The 21,262-nt window shown below is 39.8% G+C and overlaps 1 protein-coding gene across 1 annotated transcript; it reads left to right on the top strand.

The window, feature by feature from the left end:
• The first annotated feature begins 22 nt into the window (after positions 1-22).
• LOC111319024 (uncharacterized) lies at positions 23-14,512 on the top strand. The gene is made up of 10 exons (XM_088761749.1): positions 23-41; positions 240-320; positions 1,841-1,890; positions 2,507-2,657; positions 4,777-5,010; positions 6,062-6,287; positions 7,498-7,583; positions 8,886-9,060; positions 9,373-9,406; positions 9,905-14,512. Exons 1-10 carry the CDS (start codon positions 23-25, stop codon positions 13,676-13,678), a joined length of 4,830 nt encoding a protein of 1,609 aa, XP_088617875.1. The 3' UTR covers positions 13,679-14,512.
• The last annotated feature ends 6,750 nt before the right edge of the window (positions 14,513-21,262 follow it).

Here is a 21,262-nt window from a genome sequence, read left to right as displayed (position 1 = left end):
ATGTGCTGTTTCTCTGTGCGAGATGTGGTGGCTAAAATTTGGTTTAAGCCTACACAGTTTTAGTTGAAGTTTTTGTTTTGGTTTAATTTTAGTGTTTGGTAATTATACATAATCAACGTCATTGATTCTATTGGGATGGTTGTAATCATAAAGTAATCTATGCAATTAGTTATTGGGTCATTTGTGGAACAAAATGAAATTGGGTTTTACACTAAAAAGCTTCTGTTCCTGATTGAAAGGTTCCACATTTGGTAGTAAAAGAAGTGATTTATGGTCTTATTTGAGATCATGGTTTCCATTTTGGGATAATTCTAACAGTGGTAAGTACTGTAGTTTATACATGTAGGTTAAAAGAGACTCCAGGATAGCACCTGTATTTTGGCTGAAAAAGTTCCCATGTTCAGCAGTTATCTGCTTCATTTTCATATTGCTAAGTATTCTCCTGGTTTTTTTTTTCGGTAACTTTACCTGGAAAAGGAAGATTTCCCTGGTCAGCATTTTAGGGCAATCCTTTGCTGTTTATTTGAGTCTCTATTTAACTATTTGTTTTTACCTTAAGGGTGCGGAAAAATTAATTGTGCAAACTCTTGTGCATGCATTGTTGGTGATCTCAAACTGCAGGAAATGACAACTTCACAGGGGCCTAATTTAGTTATAAAATTTAGGGTAGGATGCTTTTCCCCTCCTAAAGCTTCCAAAGGCTTGTGGCTTTACCTCACCCATACCTCTGTTTTGCATGTTAAGAGCCACTGACATAAATTTTGAAAATCAGCTAACAGTTTCAATATTTGGTTTTTTATTTTTTTATTATTTCCTAAGTACCGTCTTGATGAACCTTTTTCAAAAATTATATGTGTTATAATATTTTATGGTGCACTTAAAATGGCACTTTTTAAATTTTGTTTGCAAGCAGATGGTCCTTTTATTTCTTTGAAAGTATAAAGTTCTTTTTATGTTGTTACGTTTAAGTCTGGGGCTAAATTAAAAAACAATGCATTGCAATCAGTCACAAGAGAGGTCATGGCCAATCTCTCAGATTGGCAGAAATGTACCATGTACATGACATCTTGCATGACAGCCATTCAATGAATCTTATTACATTTGTTGTCATGATAGCCCAGACTCTTTTCAACATGGATGCACTGCTTATGGTGGACCAAGAAAGAAATTTAAGGAATTACACTACAAGGATAAAGTTTTAAGATGTGTATATTTTCATTTGTAAATATACATGCCAGACCTTTTTAAAGGCCTTTGAATAGGCAGTGACAGTCATCCAGCAGTTCGCATAGCATTTTGTCATACCAGCCCAAACTCTTTTCAACCTGGATGTGCCACATATGATGGGCTAAGATACATTTAAATAATAAGAAGAATTAGACTACAAGGATAAAGCTGTGAGGTGATGTATATCATAATTGTAAATGTATATGGCACACCTCTTCATAGGTAGTTGAAGTTCACCTATATTTTACCTCAGCCAAACAAGAAAAAGAAACAGGGTATATTATTTTAACAGGTCACTATTCAGACTTCAACATAACAAGAAATTTTTATTTTTGAAGAGTTAAAAGGACTATCTGCAAGCAACTGTGGGCATATTCTCAATATTTATGGTCAGTGGCTCTTAAGGATGAGAATCTCTGATAATTCTGATCATCATCTGAGAAACTGCTGGTTTGTTTGTATAAGTGAGCTAGGTGAAGAAAATTAACTATCCTTAATTACAAGTGACTTTGACAGTGGTAGACACCATCATTTGAATCATTCTTCATTGAATCGTTGACAATCTTTTTTCGTTTATCCCATAATTATGGAAATTCATCTTTGAACCTATCAGGGATTGGCAGCTATGACATAACCATTGAACCAGCAATGATACCTTTGGAGGTAAAAAAAAATTGTAATTTTATTATATTTTAATCTGTGAAAAAGTTGACTTTATGTTTTTTTTTTAGGTAGGATAGACAGTGTCCATTTTTTTCTTATTCAAACCTGACCACATATATAAAAAAGTAATTGTATTCTGATAACATTGGATAGACTGAGCTGACTGTGTGGGAAATATAAAAGCTACACTATGGTATGAAATGGGGTATTTTTGGTCACTAATTAAGAGTCAAGTTTCTGTCATGTATCAAGTGGTGGGGATAGCTTCTAGATTGCACTCTTTTGGGTCTTTTCTGTTAGTAAGAGAGCTAAATAGTATTAAGTTTGATGTCTGCCACATTTTGGTTGTTTGGTGTTTTACATTTCAAGGTAAATACCATGCATCTTTGTTCCTTGTGGCTTTAATATTTAAAGATGTAAAATTAGAAGGACTTTCTTTGCATGCTGAAGAAGTTTTTTTCTCTGGCTGTGGTCTGTATTTTTGTACAAATTAGCTTTGATAGCAGCTGAAATTAGTTCAATCTCCTACGTTTGTATGATTATGATCTAGATAATGACAATCACAAGTGAATGTTTCTTGAAAAGTTAAGGTGAAATTGTAATTCTACCTAAATAGGGTGGAGTGCCTTGCTGTTTCTTGTTCATACCTGATCTGCCCTCAGACATATCTTCTGGAACTGCAAAGTTTTTTTGTGACCCTGGGGGCCTTGTTACACTAGATGGTGTTAAAAATCATGCAAACCGTCTTGTTGGAAGAAGAATTCCTCGTAAATAAAGTTGTCTTGATTAGTACTCTTGATTTTGTAGACACAAAGATAAGTGCTACATTTTAGCTGCATTCTTTCCAAATTCATATGGACGAAGTAGAGGGACCAGTGTCGTCAGATTGAGATGAAGACAACAGTTTTTTTTTAAAGGAGGCTTTAAGGAAGATTAGAAGAAGATTAAGGAAGATTAGCCATGGTTAATCTGAATGTAGATGTGCGTGAACAGTGCTATCACCGAAACAGAGTAGGGGGCGCTTATTGGAATAGGGTGTTTTTTTGGTGCAGGGGCTTTTATTGGAATGAGGGTGCAAACTGAATAGGGGTGCCTATTAGAATATCGGCCTTATTAACAAAAAAAAATTCAGGGAGGAGAGAGCTAAATCAAATCATTAGAGTATGTTAGAAAGTGATTCAAAATTAAATTAAAAGACATTTAGTCAATTTTGAAGAGGTAAATAGTTGTTCCAAAGTACACAGTTAGGTGTATATTGTCTTAAAGCCATTGGGAGCGAATGTTAGTGGAGGAGGGGCTATGAAGGACTCTGCAGAACTGTTGAGTAGTAGATTGCACATTGTAAAATGCACATTGTAAAATTACCTTAGCCTACTCCTTTTGCTATTCCAGTCAAGAAGGAATTGAAAAGCAACGTTTAATGTACATATAAAGGTTATGTTTACAATGTCTTCATGATCGTTCTTGATAATGAAACTAATTTCTGAGAAACTTTGCAGTGAAGTTACTTTGTGGGTTTGCGCGAGAATTGACTGATTTTCTTCTTATATCCATTAATTTTTCCACAAACGTAACATCACCTGGCTTCGGTGTAACATACCCGCAACTTTACTAGTAGACTTGGCGTGTAATATGCTCTTCCTTTTGGTGATATCTTTACTTTCCTAAAACCTTTTACTCCCAAGATCTTTTTAGCAATTCTCTCAACTGTATCCTGTAGAATTCTCATAATGTAATAACCTCCTATTGAGGAGGCTACCTTATATTGTATTTTATTAAAAACTGGAGCATTGGATAATGCAATTCAAGACTTTTTATTGGCTTAGCCATTATGGCATATGAGCCAATATACCATAATCTACAAATATGGTAAGCGTACGTGTCAGCTTAAAATTAAAGGGAGCTAAAAAATTTAAGATTTGGTGAGATTTGTCTAATATCTTGGGGGCGTTTTTAATAAAACAATTATTCCACTCGCGCTTGTTGGATATAAGATGAATATAGCCAACTCGGTGCTACGCGCCTCGTTGGCTATCTATCATCTCATATCCAACGCGCGCTTGTGGAATAATTGTCAAGTCTTGGTATTGATATTGTGAGGAGAAATTCTGACTTGGTCACCCCTGGGAGTGAAAGAGTTAAACCCATGTGTCAATGTGAATTTTTTCCAGTAGCCAATTCGAAAATCCTCTCTGATTAATCTTTTGTTTTTCTCTACTGCCTTCCAACAATTTGATATTTCAATTTTCTCTCGCTTACGGAACATGAAGTCACTGTAAAATGACACTTTCTTCTGTGCGGAAAAAAGGATAATCTGAATGATGTGGAAAGTAGCCTAGCTTTCAAATTTGGTCCATGCAGGTTCCTGATACCCAGTGGTATCGCTGTCTGGAAGCGCTGCGGCAGCCCCATTTAATAATATTTAAGCTTGATGAAATAATAGAAGATTGCGAAGCCAAGTTAGAAAAGTTCGTATTGCATAGGCGTAGACTTCATCTATGAAACGTCTAACTTGAAATACCGTCCCTTGTCAAATTAAGTTACAGGCCTGTGGTCGCGTCTAAGATCACTGTTTTGAGATTACGTCACTGAGACAACTGGTCTTTAAGAGATATGCAGTGAAATTAATTTTCAAAGAAAAAGGAAGGTATTTGAAACTTAACCACAAATTCTAACTGATTCGCAAAGTTTCAAGACTATCTATTTCATGAGCCAAGAAGACTGGGTTCTTTTAAATCTGAGACTTGCATGGTGCAAAAATCGACACTGTTTCCTTTTTCGTGAACCTGCAGTTTGTAAGCTTCTTTGAATGAAACGATCGTGATACTATCATTATTTTGCACATTATTATTAATGGTTTCAACGTATACATTTTGATTTTTACAGCTGCTGAAAAAGAAGGTTGGGTCACCGTGGGAGTGTTGGGAAAAAATGATAAGACCGGCGAATGCAATGACCTTGGAGAGACAAAAATCTACTATTTTGATGAAACCACAAAGGTTCTTAAGCGGATAGTCCTGAATGAAGAGAAGCGTCGCGAATTTTTCGGAACATGGAAAACTGCGTGTGAAGGACACTCCACTGCCAGCAAAGTAACAAAGACGGAATCCCCTAGTTCTGGTGAGGACGAGAAACATCTAGACATCTTTCATAGTCCTAACAATTATTTTTGTATAAAAACACGTACAGCACCTGTGGTATTTTGAAATATAATAATAATAATAATTTAATATTTATATTGCGCAAATTAACATGTGGATATGATCAAATGCGCATCACAACACTTTGCGGGGGACTTTGGCCGGACTGCATCAGCAGTTTACAAATAATCGAAGGAAACTTATTTGAAGATGCCCCCTCCCCCCCAATTCCCAGTAAACAGGCCAGACCACATCACAGTAATCTCGTGAGTGGGTTCTTTAACGTCCCCTGCCTAACCAAATTAACTAATTAATAGATGCAGGAGACGGGACCTACGGTTTATTCGTCCTTATCCGAGAAGACTAGAATGTCCATTCATTTCTTGATATTAAAGAAAGGTAGCGCATTCTCCTCAGTTATTTTAAGACCTTGAGTGTTGGTCCGGCCGGGGCTCGAACCATCGACCTTGACCTCCCGCACAACAGTCCAGCGCGCTAACCAATTGAGCTAACCTGGAGGCGGTTGAGCTAACCGGGAGGCGGAATCCACATAGAGCGTGTTGGGTTCTATGGGGAGATGCATTTTTCCCGTTACACAATTTAAAGGTAGTTTAGTCAAATGTATTGCTTTATTGTAGGAATCTATTATTTGGTGGGACAAGAAGGAAGCTATTCAATTCAAGAATGAAACACGTGACCAAGACTTGTGCTCGCACGATCAGTGGTTAAATTGAATAACAAATGCAGCAGCGTTAATGATTCAGTTTCTGGCATTGAAACTGTTTTTAGTGGACACGACAAACCTCCTAAGTTTTTGTTGGAAAAGTAAAAATCAAAATCAAATCGAAATTTCTTTTAATCGAAAGAAGCGTAAAATTTTCGCTACAACAATACATAAGCCACAAACTGTAGAGAGTGCTTATTTGTCTTGAGATTGGTGACAAACTCTCCAATGATTGGGAGCGAATTGTCTGGTTACCATTTTGCCATCTCATTGCATCTAAGGTCATTCATCAAAATTCCTTTCATAGGGTCCATTGATTCAGGGAATCCTCTACATTCACTTCAAGGCTTACTGCTGTTGGTGTATACAGCAGCAGAGATTGATGCTCGAGAGTTCATTGAATTAATCTTTAATTCATCAGCTGGAAGAGTGGTCTTTAATGCATACTGGTGTAATTCACCATTACCAGAGGATGTTGCGAGAGCTTTTGGCCACGAAGACACTGCGCAGTATCTTGAATCCATCAGTAAAAGGTATCGTGTATACTTCTATGAAATGCTCATTTTTATACCAATTGAAAGTACAGCTACTTATCATGTCGTGAGGTGATGGGATTTCCAAGTCAAAGATACTACTTTTACAAAAACATTTAATTGAGAGTTTGATAACTGGCTGCTCTGTATGAGTTGACCATGAGAATCAGCCGGCAACTCAACAAGTAAGTCAGGAAATTGAAGAAGTTACTTTCATTTGATGTATGATTATCGCCACTTTATTTCAGGAGCACGTTTGAATTTCTGTTATAATTACAATTCTTTCGGAACTCCTTTTGTAGGCGAAAAAAAAAAACGCATCTCAATTTGTTAGGGTCGATAAATTGAAATCCCCGGTTGCATTCAGTAATCCCTTAAACCAGAGTAACATCAAACCATGTCTGATTTTCCACTTGTATGCTTTATACACTTTAATATATCTCAATTTCTTGTTTAAAGATCTAAGTGTGTCAGCTGTAAAGTTGTATTCCATATTTGACATCTGCGTGTAATGAATCGCACTTAAAAAATATCGCGGACAAACCCCAAAACACAGGCATCACAAGTTACAGGGACAACAAAATAAAACCCCACTCAAGCATCAGCTATGAGTATAAACCAGCCATATTGAGGGCAACTTTTGCTTAGAGTTTTTTAGTACGAAACAGCTTTTGGATTTTCAGCATCAACTTTAAAGTTGGTTGTTTGGTTGGTTGGTTATTTTTATTTATACACGATATGTATGAAAGCTAAAAGCTTGTGGGGTCGTGTACAATAAAATACCACTTAATTAAAATCAAATACAGCTAAACATTAAATATAATTAAAGCAAGTGAAAGCGTATTGAATGCCATAAGTGCAACATTGAACAATCAATTTACATTTAGATGTATACAAAGTAAACCCAAGTAACATTTGGTTTTATCAACTGAGTTGATATTGTAAATCGGCGACAGTAAAGGGTTTTAAAGCTGACGTTTCGAGCGTTAAGCCTTCGTCAGAGTGATAACCAAGGGCTAACGCTCTAAATGTCAGCATTAAAACTCTTTACTGTCGCTAATTTACAATATCAACTCAGTTGATAAAACCAAATTATCTGGTTATACCCCCCACGGACACAGTAATACAGTTTCTTTAGATATGTACCACTTTCATCCATCTGAGATTTGTCTGTTGATTAGCTAAGTCTAAATTTTATTTCTATGTATAGATTTTCTGAAGATTTAAGCGTCAATGAAGAAGACTTACAAGCAAGTCATATTTTAGAGCTTGCTGAGGCAGTCAAAAATCAATCGAGTAAGTAAACGCGGCAAGCCTTCCGAATTCTTATAACAAAGGGCCCACCTTAGTGCTCTTAAGCTAATTTCAAAAGTTCTCAAAATCGTAGGAAATTGATACTAAAGACCTCCAAAGAAACGCTCGCCATTCACTTGAAATTCCCGACAAAGTTACAGTGAATGAATGCCCCCATTTGAATGTAGAAATACCTCCCTACACTTCAGTAAAGTAAATCCTCATTTAGTAAAGAGACGCGTGTTAAGTTGAAGATTAGGGGGGTTCTAGATTAATACGGCATTACACAGCAGTTAGTCTCTCTTCCCCCTTCCTCCCGCCCCCCCCCCCCCCACCACCACCAGTGGATGCCTTCCCAGGTTCAAGATATGGGGGGTTTTGAAATATTGGGATCTTGGAAAGAAGAGAAAGTTTCTACCCAAAGTTACCAAATTTCGATGTCAAATTACATGTACAACTTTAACTCGTGCAGCGCAGACTTAGCACAACATATTTGTAACAAATTTTATATTTTTTTCAATAGTGCTAGTTGCGGCTCCAAGTTCCAAGCTTCGACAAAAATCGTGCAAACACGTCCACTAAGTTCGCATGCTCTCTCTTTAAATGAAGCGTTCGTCGGGGAAAGTAATTTCAACTTATCAAACCCCTCATCTACCTCGGCTAGTTATGTGTGGAAAAGATTCTAAAGCCGCCATTCTTCCTGTCTCTTTCGAGGAAAGTTTGAATTACGAATGTCCCCTGACATCCAAACAAGTAAAAGACATAGAAAGCGCTCACAAAGTGACATTGTACTTTTATAGTAAATCTTAAAAGATTTACTATAATTCCGTTTTGATAGATTTTTCCAATTTTAAGCGTTTTAAGCACTTTTTGTGAATTTTAATGAGGACTCCATGAAAGCTTTAATTCAATTTGGTTGAAGGAAAAAAATGTACTGTTGTTCCAGTTGATGTATAAGATTTGATTGTGTAGATTTGGTACCATCCCTAATCAACCTAGGGCTTGATAGCTACGAAGCATAGTCTTAAAAACGCTCAGGCTATCGGAAGGTGCTCGGTAACTAGGATCAAGCAACTACCCGTTAAAATATGAGAAGTTGTTACTCGCATTGACGACTTAGTTTAGACGTTAACATCATCCAAGAACTAATCAAGATTACATTTATTGATGCGTTTCGTATCAAACGTTTTTGTGGAATATAACTGGGCTTTTTTTTCGTATATTCCACCTAACTTTAACCCTTAGTCTAGTTGTTGCTACCCATGCAAATCTGATCCATAAAAATGGAACTTTTCTTTGTTACAGATTACAAAGTGAATTATAACCGAGAAGCAGTGACCTCTCCTCCCGACGAAATAACGGATGTTGCCTCGCGCCTCAACGAAGGAACTGCTACAGGTACTTCCACCACTGATTTTGCTACTGCTGCTCCCGCTGTTCTTTTACATGGGAGACCATCATCTTTTCAAATAAATTATCGGTTTGTTGAAAACTGAGAGAACCCTCAAACTCATTGATTACTTGTTACTCGTAATCTTCCGTTATCTCAACATCGAAGTTTTTTTATCCTTCGAGGGTACCTGTCCCCCTTAAAGGGCCACGCTCAACCAGCGTGCTTTGCGCGCCATTGTCATATTTATTATCCGGGTACTCGATACTTCTTCTCAAAAACCGAAAGGAAACGGCAAAGAATACCACAAACGAAAATAGAAAGAGGGCATTATCACCCAGATTACAACTTAATCGCTTCTTCAGAAGAGGTATATTGACGAGGTGTTCTGTTGTGGAACAGAACCAAAGACAAATTAAGGCAATTTATAAGACGGGTAAGCAGCTACATTCTGTACTTCAACTGTACCACGATGCAATCACCATTCACGGTTGAAATATCATACTTAGATATTATATTCTTGGACAAAAAAGTGTAAGAAAACTGAAGGCTTAACAGGAAATCGACCCTTGACGTCTACGCATTACATAGAGACGAAGACCTTCGAACACTTAAGTCTTTATTCGTGTCTTTCACCAGGCGCAAAGAAAGGATTCCTAAAACGAGAAGCTTTACGCCTTCTATGAATAATTTCGTCAAGCTCCACGTTTAATAAGAACTCGCAGTGTTTCAAAATACGCTTAAAGAATATAAGATATCAAGATGAAATTAAGGAGAAATGTATCTCTGAATTTGATCTCACCGGAGGTGAAAAGTCACTCAAATACTTTCATGGGATTAGGCTTGAGATCGATCGTGAACGTTTCCCCGTTCGACGGTCATCCAAATGCCAAGAGGAGGTTTTTATTTGACTTTCCTCCGAAATGCTGTGAAGCGGGGCTTTTTGTTCCATGAAGACGTAGAAGGCAAATCAGTTTTGTCCTCACGGAGATACATTGCATCGTCATACAATAACATGCGTCTCGTACCAAGTCAGCTGGGTGACCTAAACCAGGCAAAAGATTGTCACGAGCGTGCCCTAGGACCTCAGCAAGATGATTTGGCAACGTCATACGATAACCTGGGTCTTGAACTCCGTCAGCTGGGTGACTTAAACCAGGCAGAAGATTGTCACAAGCGTGCCCAAGTTATTCGGTTGAAAGAGCTAGGACCTCAGCATGTTGATGTCGCAACGTTATATGATAACCTGGCTCTCGTACACCGTCAGCTGGGTGGCCCAATGCGGGCAAAAGATTATCACAAACGTGCCCTAGATAATCGGTTAAAAGAGCTGGGACTTTACTATGTTGATCTCGCAACGTCATACAATAACGTGGGTCTTCACCACCGTCACCTAGGTGACCTAAGGCGGGCAAAAGATTATCACAAGCGTGCCCTAGATATTCTGTTGAAAGAGCTAGGACCTCAGCATATTCATGTCGCAACGTCATATGATAACCTGGGTCTTGTACACCGTCAGCTGGGTGACCTAAAGCAGGCAGAAGATGATCACAAGCATGCCCTAGATATTCGGTTGAAAGAGCTAGGACCTCAACATATTGATGTCGCAACGTCATATGATATCCTGGGTCTTGTACACCGTCAGCTGGGTGACCTAAAGCAGGCAAAAGACTTTCACGAGCGAGCCCTGGATGTTCGGCTGAAAAAGCTCGGACCTGAGCATGTTTATGTCGCAACGTCTTACACTAACCTGGGCATTGTCCACAGGAAGCTGGGTGACCTAAAGCAGGCAAAAGACTGTCACGAGCGAGCCCTGGATGTTCGACTGAAAAAGCTCGCACCTGAGCATGTTGATGTCGCAACGTCTTATAATAACCTGGGCACTGTCCTCTCGCAGCTGGGTGACCTAAAGCAGGCAAAAGACAGTCTCGAGCGTGCGCTGGATGTTAAGCTGAAAAAGCTCGGACCTGAGCATCTTTCTGTCGCAATGTCTTATGATAACCTGGGCCTTGTCCACTCGCAGCTGGGTGACCTAAAGCAGGCAAAAGACTTTCACGAGCGAGCGCTGGATGTTAAGCTGAAAAAGCTCGGACCTGAGCATGTTTCTGTTGCAATGTCTTTCAATAACCTGGGCCTTGTCCACTCGCAGCTGGGTGACCTAAAGCAGGCAGAAGATGATCACAAGCGTGCCCTAGATATTCGGTTGAAAGAGCTAGGACCTCAGCATATTGATGTCGCAACCTCATATGATAACCTGGGTCTTGTACACCGTCGGCTCGGTGACCTAAAGCAGGCAGAAGATGATCACAAGCGTGCCCTAGATATTCGGTTGAAAGAGCTAGGACCTCAGCATATTGATGTCCCAACCTCATATGATAACCTGGGTCTTGTACACCGTCAGCTGGGTGACCTAAAGCAGGCAGAAGATGATCACAAGCGTGCCCTAGATATTCGGTTGAAAGAGCTAGGACCTCAGCATATTGATGTCGCAACGTCATATGATATCCTGGGTCTTGTACACCGTCAGCTGGGTGACCTAAAGCAGGCAAAAGACTTTCACGAGCGAGCCCTGGATGTTCGGCTGAAAAAGCTCGGACCTGAGCATGTTCATGTCGCAACGTCTTACAATAACCTGGGCATTGTCCACAGGAAGCTGGGTGACCTAAAGCAGGCAAAAGACTGTCACGAGCGAGCCCTGGATGTTGGGCTGAAAAAGCTCGGACCTGAGCATGTTCATGTCGCAACGTCTTATAATAACCTGGGCACTGTCCACGAGCAGCTGGGTGACCTAAAGCAGGCAAAAGACTTTCACGAGCGAGCCCTGGATGTTCGGCTGAAAAGGCTCGGACCTGAGCATGCTGATGTCGCAACGTCTTATAATAACCTGGGCACTGTCCACGAGCAGCTGGGTGACCTAAAGCAGGCAAGAGACTGTCTCGAGCGAGTGCTGAATGTTAAGCTGAAAAAGCTCGGACCTGAGCATCTTTCTGTCGCAATGTCTTACGATAACCTGGGCCTTGTCCACCGGCAGCTGGGTGACCTAAAGCAGGCAAAAGACTCTCACGATCGAGCGCTGCATGTTCGACTTAAAAGGCTCGGAGCTGAGCATGTTGATATCGCAATGTCTTATAATAACCTGGGCCTTGTCCACTCGCAGCTGGGTGACCTAAGGCAGGCAAAAGACTTTCACGAGCGAGCCCTGGATGTTCGGCTGAAAAAGCTCGGACCTGAGCATGTTGATGTCGCAACGTCTTATAATAACCTGGGCACTGTCCACGAGCAGCTGGGTGACCTAAAGCAGGCAAAAGACTGTCTCGAGCGAGCGCTGGATGTTAAGCTGAAAAAGCTCGGACCTGAGCATCTTTCTGTCGCAGTGTCTTATGATAACCTGGGCCTTGTCCACTCGCAGCTGGGTGACCTAAAGCAGGCAAAAGACTTTCACGAGCGAGCGCTGGATGTTAAGCTGAAAAAGCTCGGACTTGAGCATGTTTCTGTTGCAATGTCCTGCAATAACCTGGGCGTTGTCCACTCGCAGCTGGGTGACCTAAAGCAGGCAGAAGATGATCACAAGCGTGCCCTAGATATTCGGTTGAAAGAGCTAGGACCTCAGCATATTGATGTCGCAACCTCATATGATAACCTGGGTCTTGTACACCGTCAGCTGGGTGACCTAAAGCAGGCAGAAGATGATCACAAGCGTGCCCTAGATATTCGGTTGAAAGAGCTAGGACCTCAGCATATTGATGTCCCAACCTCATATGATAACCTGGGTCTTGTACACCGTCAGCTGGGTGACCTAAAGCAGGCAGAAGATGATCACAAGCGTGCCCTAGATATTCGGTTGAAAGAGCTAGGACCTCAGCATATTGATGTCGCAACGTCATATGATAACCTGGGTCTTGTACACCGTCAGCTGGGTGACCTAAAGCAGGCAAAAGACTTTCACGAGCGAGCCCTGGATGTTCGGCTGAAAAAGCTCGGACCGGAGCATGTTCATGTCACAACGTCTTACAATAACCTGGGCACTGTCCACAGGAAGCTGGGTGACCTAAAGCAGGCAAAAGACTGTCACGAGCGAGCCCTGGATGTTCGGCTGAAAAAGCTCGGACCTGAGCATGTTCATGTCGCAACATCTTATAATAACCTGGGCACTGTCCACGAGCAGCTGGGTGACCTAAAGCAGGCAAAAGACTTTCACGAGCGAGCCCTGGATGTTCGGCTGAAAAAGCTCGGACCTGAGCATGCTGATGTCGCAACGTCTTATAATAACCTGGGCACTGTCCACGAGCAGCTGGGTGACCTAAAGCTGGCAAAAGACTTTCACGAGCGAGCGCTGGATGTTAAGCTGAAAAAGCTCGGACCTGAGCATCTTTCTGTCGCATTGTCTTATGATAACCTGGGCACTGTCCACAGGAAGCTGGGTGACCTAAAGCAGGCAAAAGACTGTCACGAGCGAGCCCTGGATGTTCGGCTGAAAAAGCTCGGACCTGAGCATGTTCATGTCGCAACATCTTATAATAACCTGGGCACTGTCCACGAGCAGCTGGGTGACCTAAAGCAAGGAAAAGACTTTCACGATCGAGCGCTGGATGTTCGACTTAAAAGGCTCGGAGCTGAGCATGTTGATATCGCAATGTCTTATAATAACCTGGGCCTTGTCCACTCGCAGCTGGGTGACCTAAAGCAGGCAAAAGACTTTCACGAGTGAGCCCTGGATGTTCGGCTGAAAAATCTCGGACCTGAGCATGCTGATGTCGCAACGTCTTATAATAACCTGGGCATTGTCCACGAGCAGCTGGGTGACCTAAAGCAGGCAAAAGACTGACACATAGCGAGCGCTGGATGTTTGTCTTAAAATGGTCGATTCGGAACACGTCAATGTTGCAGATACTTACAAAAACCTGGGTGCTGTGCATAATTATCTTGGCCTCATTCAAGAAGAAATAGAGTGTTATGATCATGCATTGGCGATTTATGTCAAGAACTTTGGCCTGGAGGATGACCAAGTGAGATTCGTTCAGGATGTGCTTGCTCGGCTACAGCAGGAAAGAGGGAGAACAAATAGCCTTGGACCTTTTTGTAAAAAGAAAATATTCTTGTAATTTTTAACTTGCCTGGACAACATTCTGAAAGTATAAACCTTAGCCTAGAAGGTGATGTGGTGAACTTTGTTCAGATTGCACTTGCTCAGCTACATACAGCAGAACTGAACATTAGTAACACAAAAAGTTCAATAATCATAAATTCGTAATTTCTTAGGGCGTCAGGCTCGTTACTCGTAATTCGGTGAAGATCAAATCGGATCTGAGAGTTCAAACAAAGATATCAAGGCTTCAGTCTACCATATACTTACAGAGGTTAAGTCAAGCAACACCAAATTGTGTTGCATTGTAATGTAGAAAATGTAAGAAACAACAGACAATTTTTCTGTAATTGTAATGTAGAAAATTTAAGAAACAACAGACAATTTTTCTGTAAGCCAGACTTCCATCAATTAACATTGCATATTAAAGAGCCAATCAGAGTGCGGTCAGTTACCACATTCAAATCTCAGGGACTTTTGCAGGCTCACTCTTTCAACCGTAGCAACACTAGACTAAAATGGCAGATTATTTTAAAAAATTGAAACGCGGTGCGGTTTTTCCCCTAGATTACGATACTAGTAGAGAAATTAAGCTTCAAACTTTCGCCTCAGATGTCTCTCAAAAGGGACACGAAACATCTTTTGCACACCATAGTTTCATCCTTGCTGAAATTAACCGTTCTCTATCGATCGTCAAAATGCATTTTGAGTAAGTTTGGCTACATTTGTATCGACACGTGAGCTGTGCAGGCCTGAGCGATAGTTTTTTTTTTGATATTTTTTCCCTAAAAAAGTAGTATTAATGGATCAAGGATATTAAAGCTTTCAAATGTTTAAAAAGTGCGCCATATCAATTAATATATATTGTTGCTATAGATTTATAGATGCTTATATGACATGCGTAGATGTTATTCAGCTCTGTTTATGTAACTTAGGATCAGAATCTAACTCGCTGTCAGGATTTTTGCTTAACGTGGAGACATCAGTTGTGATTGTTTAAAAAGTCGTCTGTAAGGACGTAGTAAGTTTAATTTTTAGTTTTTAATATCCAAGGAATGCTTTAGAACTGAATTTTTTTACATAGTCTAAATCAAATGATTAAGAACAGTAGTAGCTTTTGGCGTGCTTTAGGTATTGTAATTTTATGATTAAAGGCGAAGAAGCCTACTACAATCTTCAACTATGTAGACTGACTATTAAAGTAGTTATGTAATGGCACTTCTGTAGTTGATGGTGTTGCGTTTTGGTGGTTGAAAAGATTTGTTTTTAGAACAATAGATAAACCTAATAATTCCATTTTGCAAAAACCGCGCAAATGTATAGAATCCACATGGCTCTTATGATACTCCATGTGTCAATCATTTTCGCGGCATAAACACGAGCTTGCTGATACACAAGCTAAAGCAGAGGTGTAAGCCACCTCACGTAAGGGGCACAGAAATTCGTACATGTAAAATCCTAGCTACGCCACTACTTGCCAACCTAAATAGCCCTTGTTTCCATAAGCGTCAAGAAAGCTCTTTCTCATATTCGATGCCCAATCAACCAAGAAATGGTTTAATAATTTGTGTCTTGTAGCGCATTCTCTGCATAGCAATTGTACTTAAGTTTGAGGTGAACAGAGCCTGGCACCAGAGGAAGTCGGTTAGAGCTCCGAGGGACGATTGTCGCTCTTGGTTCGCTGCATTCTCCCGCGTACATGTCTCGTGTTTGTCTCCGCTGACCTGAAAATGGCAAGTATCCTTCGCAGCCGTTCTCTAGCCAACAGCTGCTTCCTAACAAACAATATTCCTTTCCCTTTGTTTGAGGATATAGGCCCTTACAGATTGCTCTAGTAAAAGTGGCACGTTATTATTATTACTATTATTTTTTTTTTCTTGCTGAAGTTTCTTTAGACACTGGAAAGTCTGAAATTAAGTGAAATTCACTGACATCATGCTCAACAAGTCCATCTAAACAGATATCACGCAAGTCAACAAGTCTGGATTATATTCCGGGCCGATTTTTTGAGGTGAACATTGCACTTATCGCATTTCTGGTTTTCTTGCTTTTGGGAAACGGTTTTCAGATTCTAATCTCTAACTCAAAAATTTTTAAGAAGTTGTCTTTGTCTTTACTCTCATTTTTGTCTTCCCTTTTTTCCATCGAACATATGAGCAACTCTTCCTGGACAAATGAATAAAGGCTGATAGTTTCGAAAGAAACTGTTTGGGGCTGCGTCGGTGGGAGTAACGAAATAATTTGGATATATCAACAAAGTTGAAGTGGTAAATTGGCCATCGTAACGATTACAAAAGCTGACGTTTCGAGCGTTAGCCCTTCGTCGGAGCGTTAGCCCTTCGCTCCGACGAAGGGCTAACGCTCGAAACGTCAGCCCTTGCAATCGTCACGGTGGCCAATTTACCACCTCAACTTTGTCGATGTATCCAAACTATTTGAAAGATGAGCTTTTGTTCAAGATTTTTACGGCTTTCCGTGCAACCTAAGTGTAAGGAAAGACCGCAGATTGCCATATGTTGCTTAGAATGATTAGGTAAATTAAAATGTCTAGCGACTTGTTTCGATGTGTCCTTGTCATTCCTTTCCACGTCTCGAAGGTGGTCTAGGAATCGGTCACCTAGTCTTCTGCGTGTTTCGCCGATGTATATCTTTTTGCAATAAGTGCAAGTTATGCAGTAGATTACATTGGCGGAGGTGCACATGAAGTGATCGGTGATCTTAATGGATCGTTTAGGTCCCGGTATTTTATCAGTGTTGTGAATGAAAGGACACGTTTTGCATCGTGCACGAGCGCATTTAAAAGTGCCTGGTTGGTCATTAGTCTGAAAATGACTAAAACTTTATCGCACTTTGAGCCCAGGTTTAATTTTCCCCTCTTTCCCTTTGTACGGCGACGTGCTTTGGCAAGGGAACTGTTTTAGCTTTTTAATAGAGCATCAAAACTTACATGTAGAATTCAAACGACAGAAGTACAGTCAACAAGACTGTCTGCAGTTTTCATATCATTAATGGACATGCCAATTATCTTAACTTCTAGCAAGTTGTCATACCGGGCTGTTTTAGATCTCTTAAATATTCAGGAACCAGTCATTAGTTGTAGCCCAGAGGAGGGAGTTGTAAAGGATTCTGGGAGATTATATGGTTTTTAGAGAGAACAGAGGTGGAATCAGCCGTCGCCGACAGAGTAGAAAGGGGGAGAACTATAAAAATTGACTAGGGGGGGGAGAGTCAAAAGAATATTACAGAGCCTTACCAGGGATCGGGTAAGTTTTATCATAATCAAAATCCTCCCACCCTTTCCCCTTCCCCCCTCAGGCGATAAATGATGACCGATCCCAGTGATCATTCCTCTGAAATATAAGCTGCACTGAGATTTTTGTCAAACCTCACCTTTTGGTTGTTAATCTTAAAGGAACGAAAAATTTTTTAATAAAAATGGAGGAAATTTTGAAATAAAAGGGGGGTCCCGGAGCTCTTTTAGGAACTGCAGTACTCATATGACTTCTAGAATATCATGACAATTGTATTTACAAGTACAGGCTACGCTTGCGTTTCCGAAAATTGTTCCTTTTCCTTCGCTAACAATTGGACTTTAAATATATTTGAGGGAAAAATGACATTGCTCAGTTTCAAGTAAGAGAAAAAAGTTAATGGGTCGCCTTGCTCTTTTGTGAGAAAATGCCGATTTACTTCTGGTGAGTTCCGAAGATGGAGAAAAAGCAGCAACCTTTTAATACGCGTGCGCTAGTTATGTGTCAAGTTATGCGCAGGAAGGGCGTGTCATGCAATACTATGGCACGTCTTGCAAACGTGAGCATTAGGAACAGCTGGAGTGGCGACATTCGAGGACAGATTTTCTCGAAGGAGGTGAGACTCCCATATAAGTACAAGGTAGATGACTATATGATGAAAAGAAAACAAATCAGCGGATTTTGTTTCGTTAACCTCCGTGTTCGATCAAACCTTCCCTGTCTTTGGGCTATCCTGGCTCATCTGTAGGTTTAAATCTCGGAAATTACTACTCCTTCGAGAGGATATTTGACTTGAATCATACCCGAAAAACAACATTGCAAGGTTCTTAATTCTAACTGAATATCCGATGATAAAACCGTGTGTATTTCTCTACTCCCTATGTCTCTTTCTCCCTCTTCCACCACTAGTCCCCCCCCCCTTCCCAAACTAGTCTGCATTGTCCTTTTCTTCAACGTTTTATTTACACTTCTTCATGCGTATCATCCACCAGACGATCAAGAAATAAGAGAGGCATGGTACGTTTTGGATCATGAACAAGCTTATGAAATCAAGTTCACAGATAAATTAAACTTTCAAAAGACCATCACTGCAAACATATGATTGAGTGGGAAAGTAAGAGTAGCATAATTATTCTCATTCCAACGCGCGCCCAGTTAACAACCTCGAAAGTTATATTTGTGTTCTCTCTCTGGAGCTGTGTATGGTCAGGTCCAGTTTTTAAAGCATGTTTTTTTTTGTTCTCATTTAACAAACTACAACTAATGGACAATTATTTTATTACTACACTCTGACGAAGACAAATAAATGGTCGCTATTGATACATAATATTTTGCGTTAATTCACTTTAGTTTTAGTAGCCTTTTCAAAGATCTGCTATCAGTAATTTAGAATTGAGTAAAATTAATCAAAATGAAAAAATTTATTTATATGGAGATTTTCATCGCTTCGACATAAACAGTGTCATTTTGAATGGTTGCGTTCAACTGCTGCATACACTGAGAGAGGGGTGCAATTTGATCTGAAATCAGACACGTGATTTCAAAATCAACGAAAGCGCAGCGCAAGTCGATTTGAAATCACAAGTATATGAATGAAGAATTCTGGGGAGATCACATGGTTTTCAGGGGGAACGGAGGGGTCATCCGTCTTCGCCAACAGAGTATAAAGAGAAAAGTCACCTCGGCAAGCCATGTCTTCCACAAAATATCATCGGAATGAATCAATTTATGGTGAAATAGCAACGAAATAATAAAACAATCCGCAAAGGAGAAAAATTGTAAAGTAAATTCTAATATCGTTATTGGAGGAGGATAAACAGTTGTCGGCAGAACATCACGCACAATAGTATTGCCTGGAAACGAAACGCGCTTTCTTGAAGTTTTTCAGAACTAATCCTGATAGACAGGCATTTCAAATTCCAGAGGCACCCTGCACTTTAGGGTTTCAAAATCCCGAGCTTTCATAAAGCCATGAAGATTAAAGGAAGCGTGCACCACAAGAAAAGGTGACTGAAGCTTAACACTTTCTGGGTAACCAAATCAGTTATCATACAGCTTGCCAGCTAAAGTTCTCCCCAATGGCATGGATAAATTATCATACAGCTTGTCAACTAAAGTTCTCCCCAATGGCATGGATAAATTATCATACAGCTTGTCAACTAAAGTTCTCCCTAATGGTATAGATAAATTATCATACAGCTAGTCAACTATAGTTCTCCCCGATGATATGAATAAATTATCATAAAGCTTGTCAACTAAAGTTCTCCCCAATGGTATGAATAAATTATCATACAGCTTGTCAACTTAAGTTCTCCCCAATGGCATGGATAAATTATCATACAGCTTGTCAACTAAAGTTCTCCCTAATGGTATAGATAAATTATCATACAGCTTGTCAACTAAAGTTCTCCCTAATGGTATAGATAAATTATCATACAGCTTGTCAACTAAAGTTCTCCTCAATGGTATGTATAAATCATCATACAGCTTGTCAACTATAGTTCTCTTCAATGGTATGTATAAATTATCATACAGCTTGTCAACTATAGTTCTCTTCAATGGTATGGATAAATTATCATACAGCTTGTCAACTAAAGTTCTCCCCAATGGCATAGATAAATTATCATACAGCTTGTCAACTAAAGTTCTCCCCAATGGCATGGATAAATTATCATACAGCTTGTCAACTATAGTTCTCCCCAATGGCATGGATAAATTATCATACAGCTTGTCAACTATAGTTCTCCCCAATGGTATGGATAAATTATCATACAGCTTGTCAACTAAAGTTCTCCTCAATGGTATGGATAAATTATCATACAGCTTGTCAACTAAAGTTCTACCCAATGGCATGGATAAATTATCATACAGCTTGTCAACTAAAGTTCTCCTCAATGGTATGGATAAATTATCATACAGCTTGTCAACTAAAGTTCTCCCCAATGGTATGGATAAATTATCATACAGCTTGTCAACTATAGTTCTCCCCAATGGTATGAATAAATTATCATAAAGCTTGTCAACTAAAGTTCTCCCCAATGGTATGAATAAATTATCATACAGCTTGTCAACTAAAGTTCTCCCCAATGGCATGGATAAATTGTCATACAGCTTGTCAACTAAAGTTCTCCCTAATGGTATAGATAAATTATCATACAGCTTGTCAACTAAAGTTCTCCCTAATAGTATGGATAAATTATCATACAGCTTGTCAACTAAAGTTCTCCTTAATGGTATGGATAAATTATCATACAGCTTGTCAACTAAAGTTCTCCTCAATGGTATGGATAAATTATCATACAGCTTGTCAACTAAAGTTCTCCCCAATGGTATGGATAAATTGTCATACAGCTTGTCAACTAAAGTTCTCCCTAATGGTATAGATAAATTATCATACAGCTTGTCAACTAAAGTTCTCCCTAATAGTATGGATAAATTATCATACAGCTTGTCAACTAAAGTTCTCCTTAATGGTATGGATAAATTATCATACAGCTTGTCAACTAAAGTTCTCCCCAATGGTATGGATAAATTATCATACAGCTTGTCAACAAAAGTTCTCCCCAATGGTATGGATAAATTATTATACAGCTTGTCAACTAAAGTTCTCCCCCCCCCCCCTGGCAATGGTATGCATAAAAGGTGAGGCGTCTCTAAGAGGAGGAGTTCTTAGGATTCGCTTGAGATTCTCTTATCGAAGAGAATCCGAAAGTTATAGGTTGTAGTCTTATTTTTTTATATCATTCATACCCCAATTAATGACATGTTAGTGTGACCTCCCCCCCCCCCCCGCACTTCTTATGACCTTGGTGGATATTTTCCTCACTGCTTGTCTGATTAAGTGCCGAACATACAGTTTGGCAGGTCATTATTAGCCTACAGTAAAAAGTGTCCCTTCAAGAAACTTACAACGTGGTCGCGATAAAAAAAATAATAAAAAAAAAAAGCCACAATCATC

Source organism: Stylophora pistillata, chromosome 5 (genome assembly GCF_964205215.1).
Source record: "Stylophora pistillata chromosome 5, jaStyPist1.2, whole genome shotgun sequence".
Taxonomy (NCBI): Eukaryota; Metazoa; Cnidaria; class Anthozoa; order Scleractinia; family Pocilloporidae; genus Stylophora; species Stylophora pistillata.
Note: the sequence above shows the minus strand (reverse complement) of the source record. Positions and strands in the feature narration are given on the sequence as shown.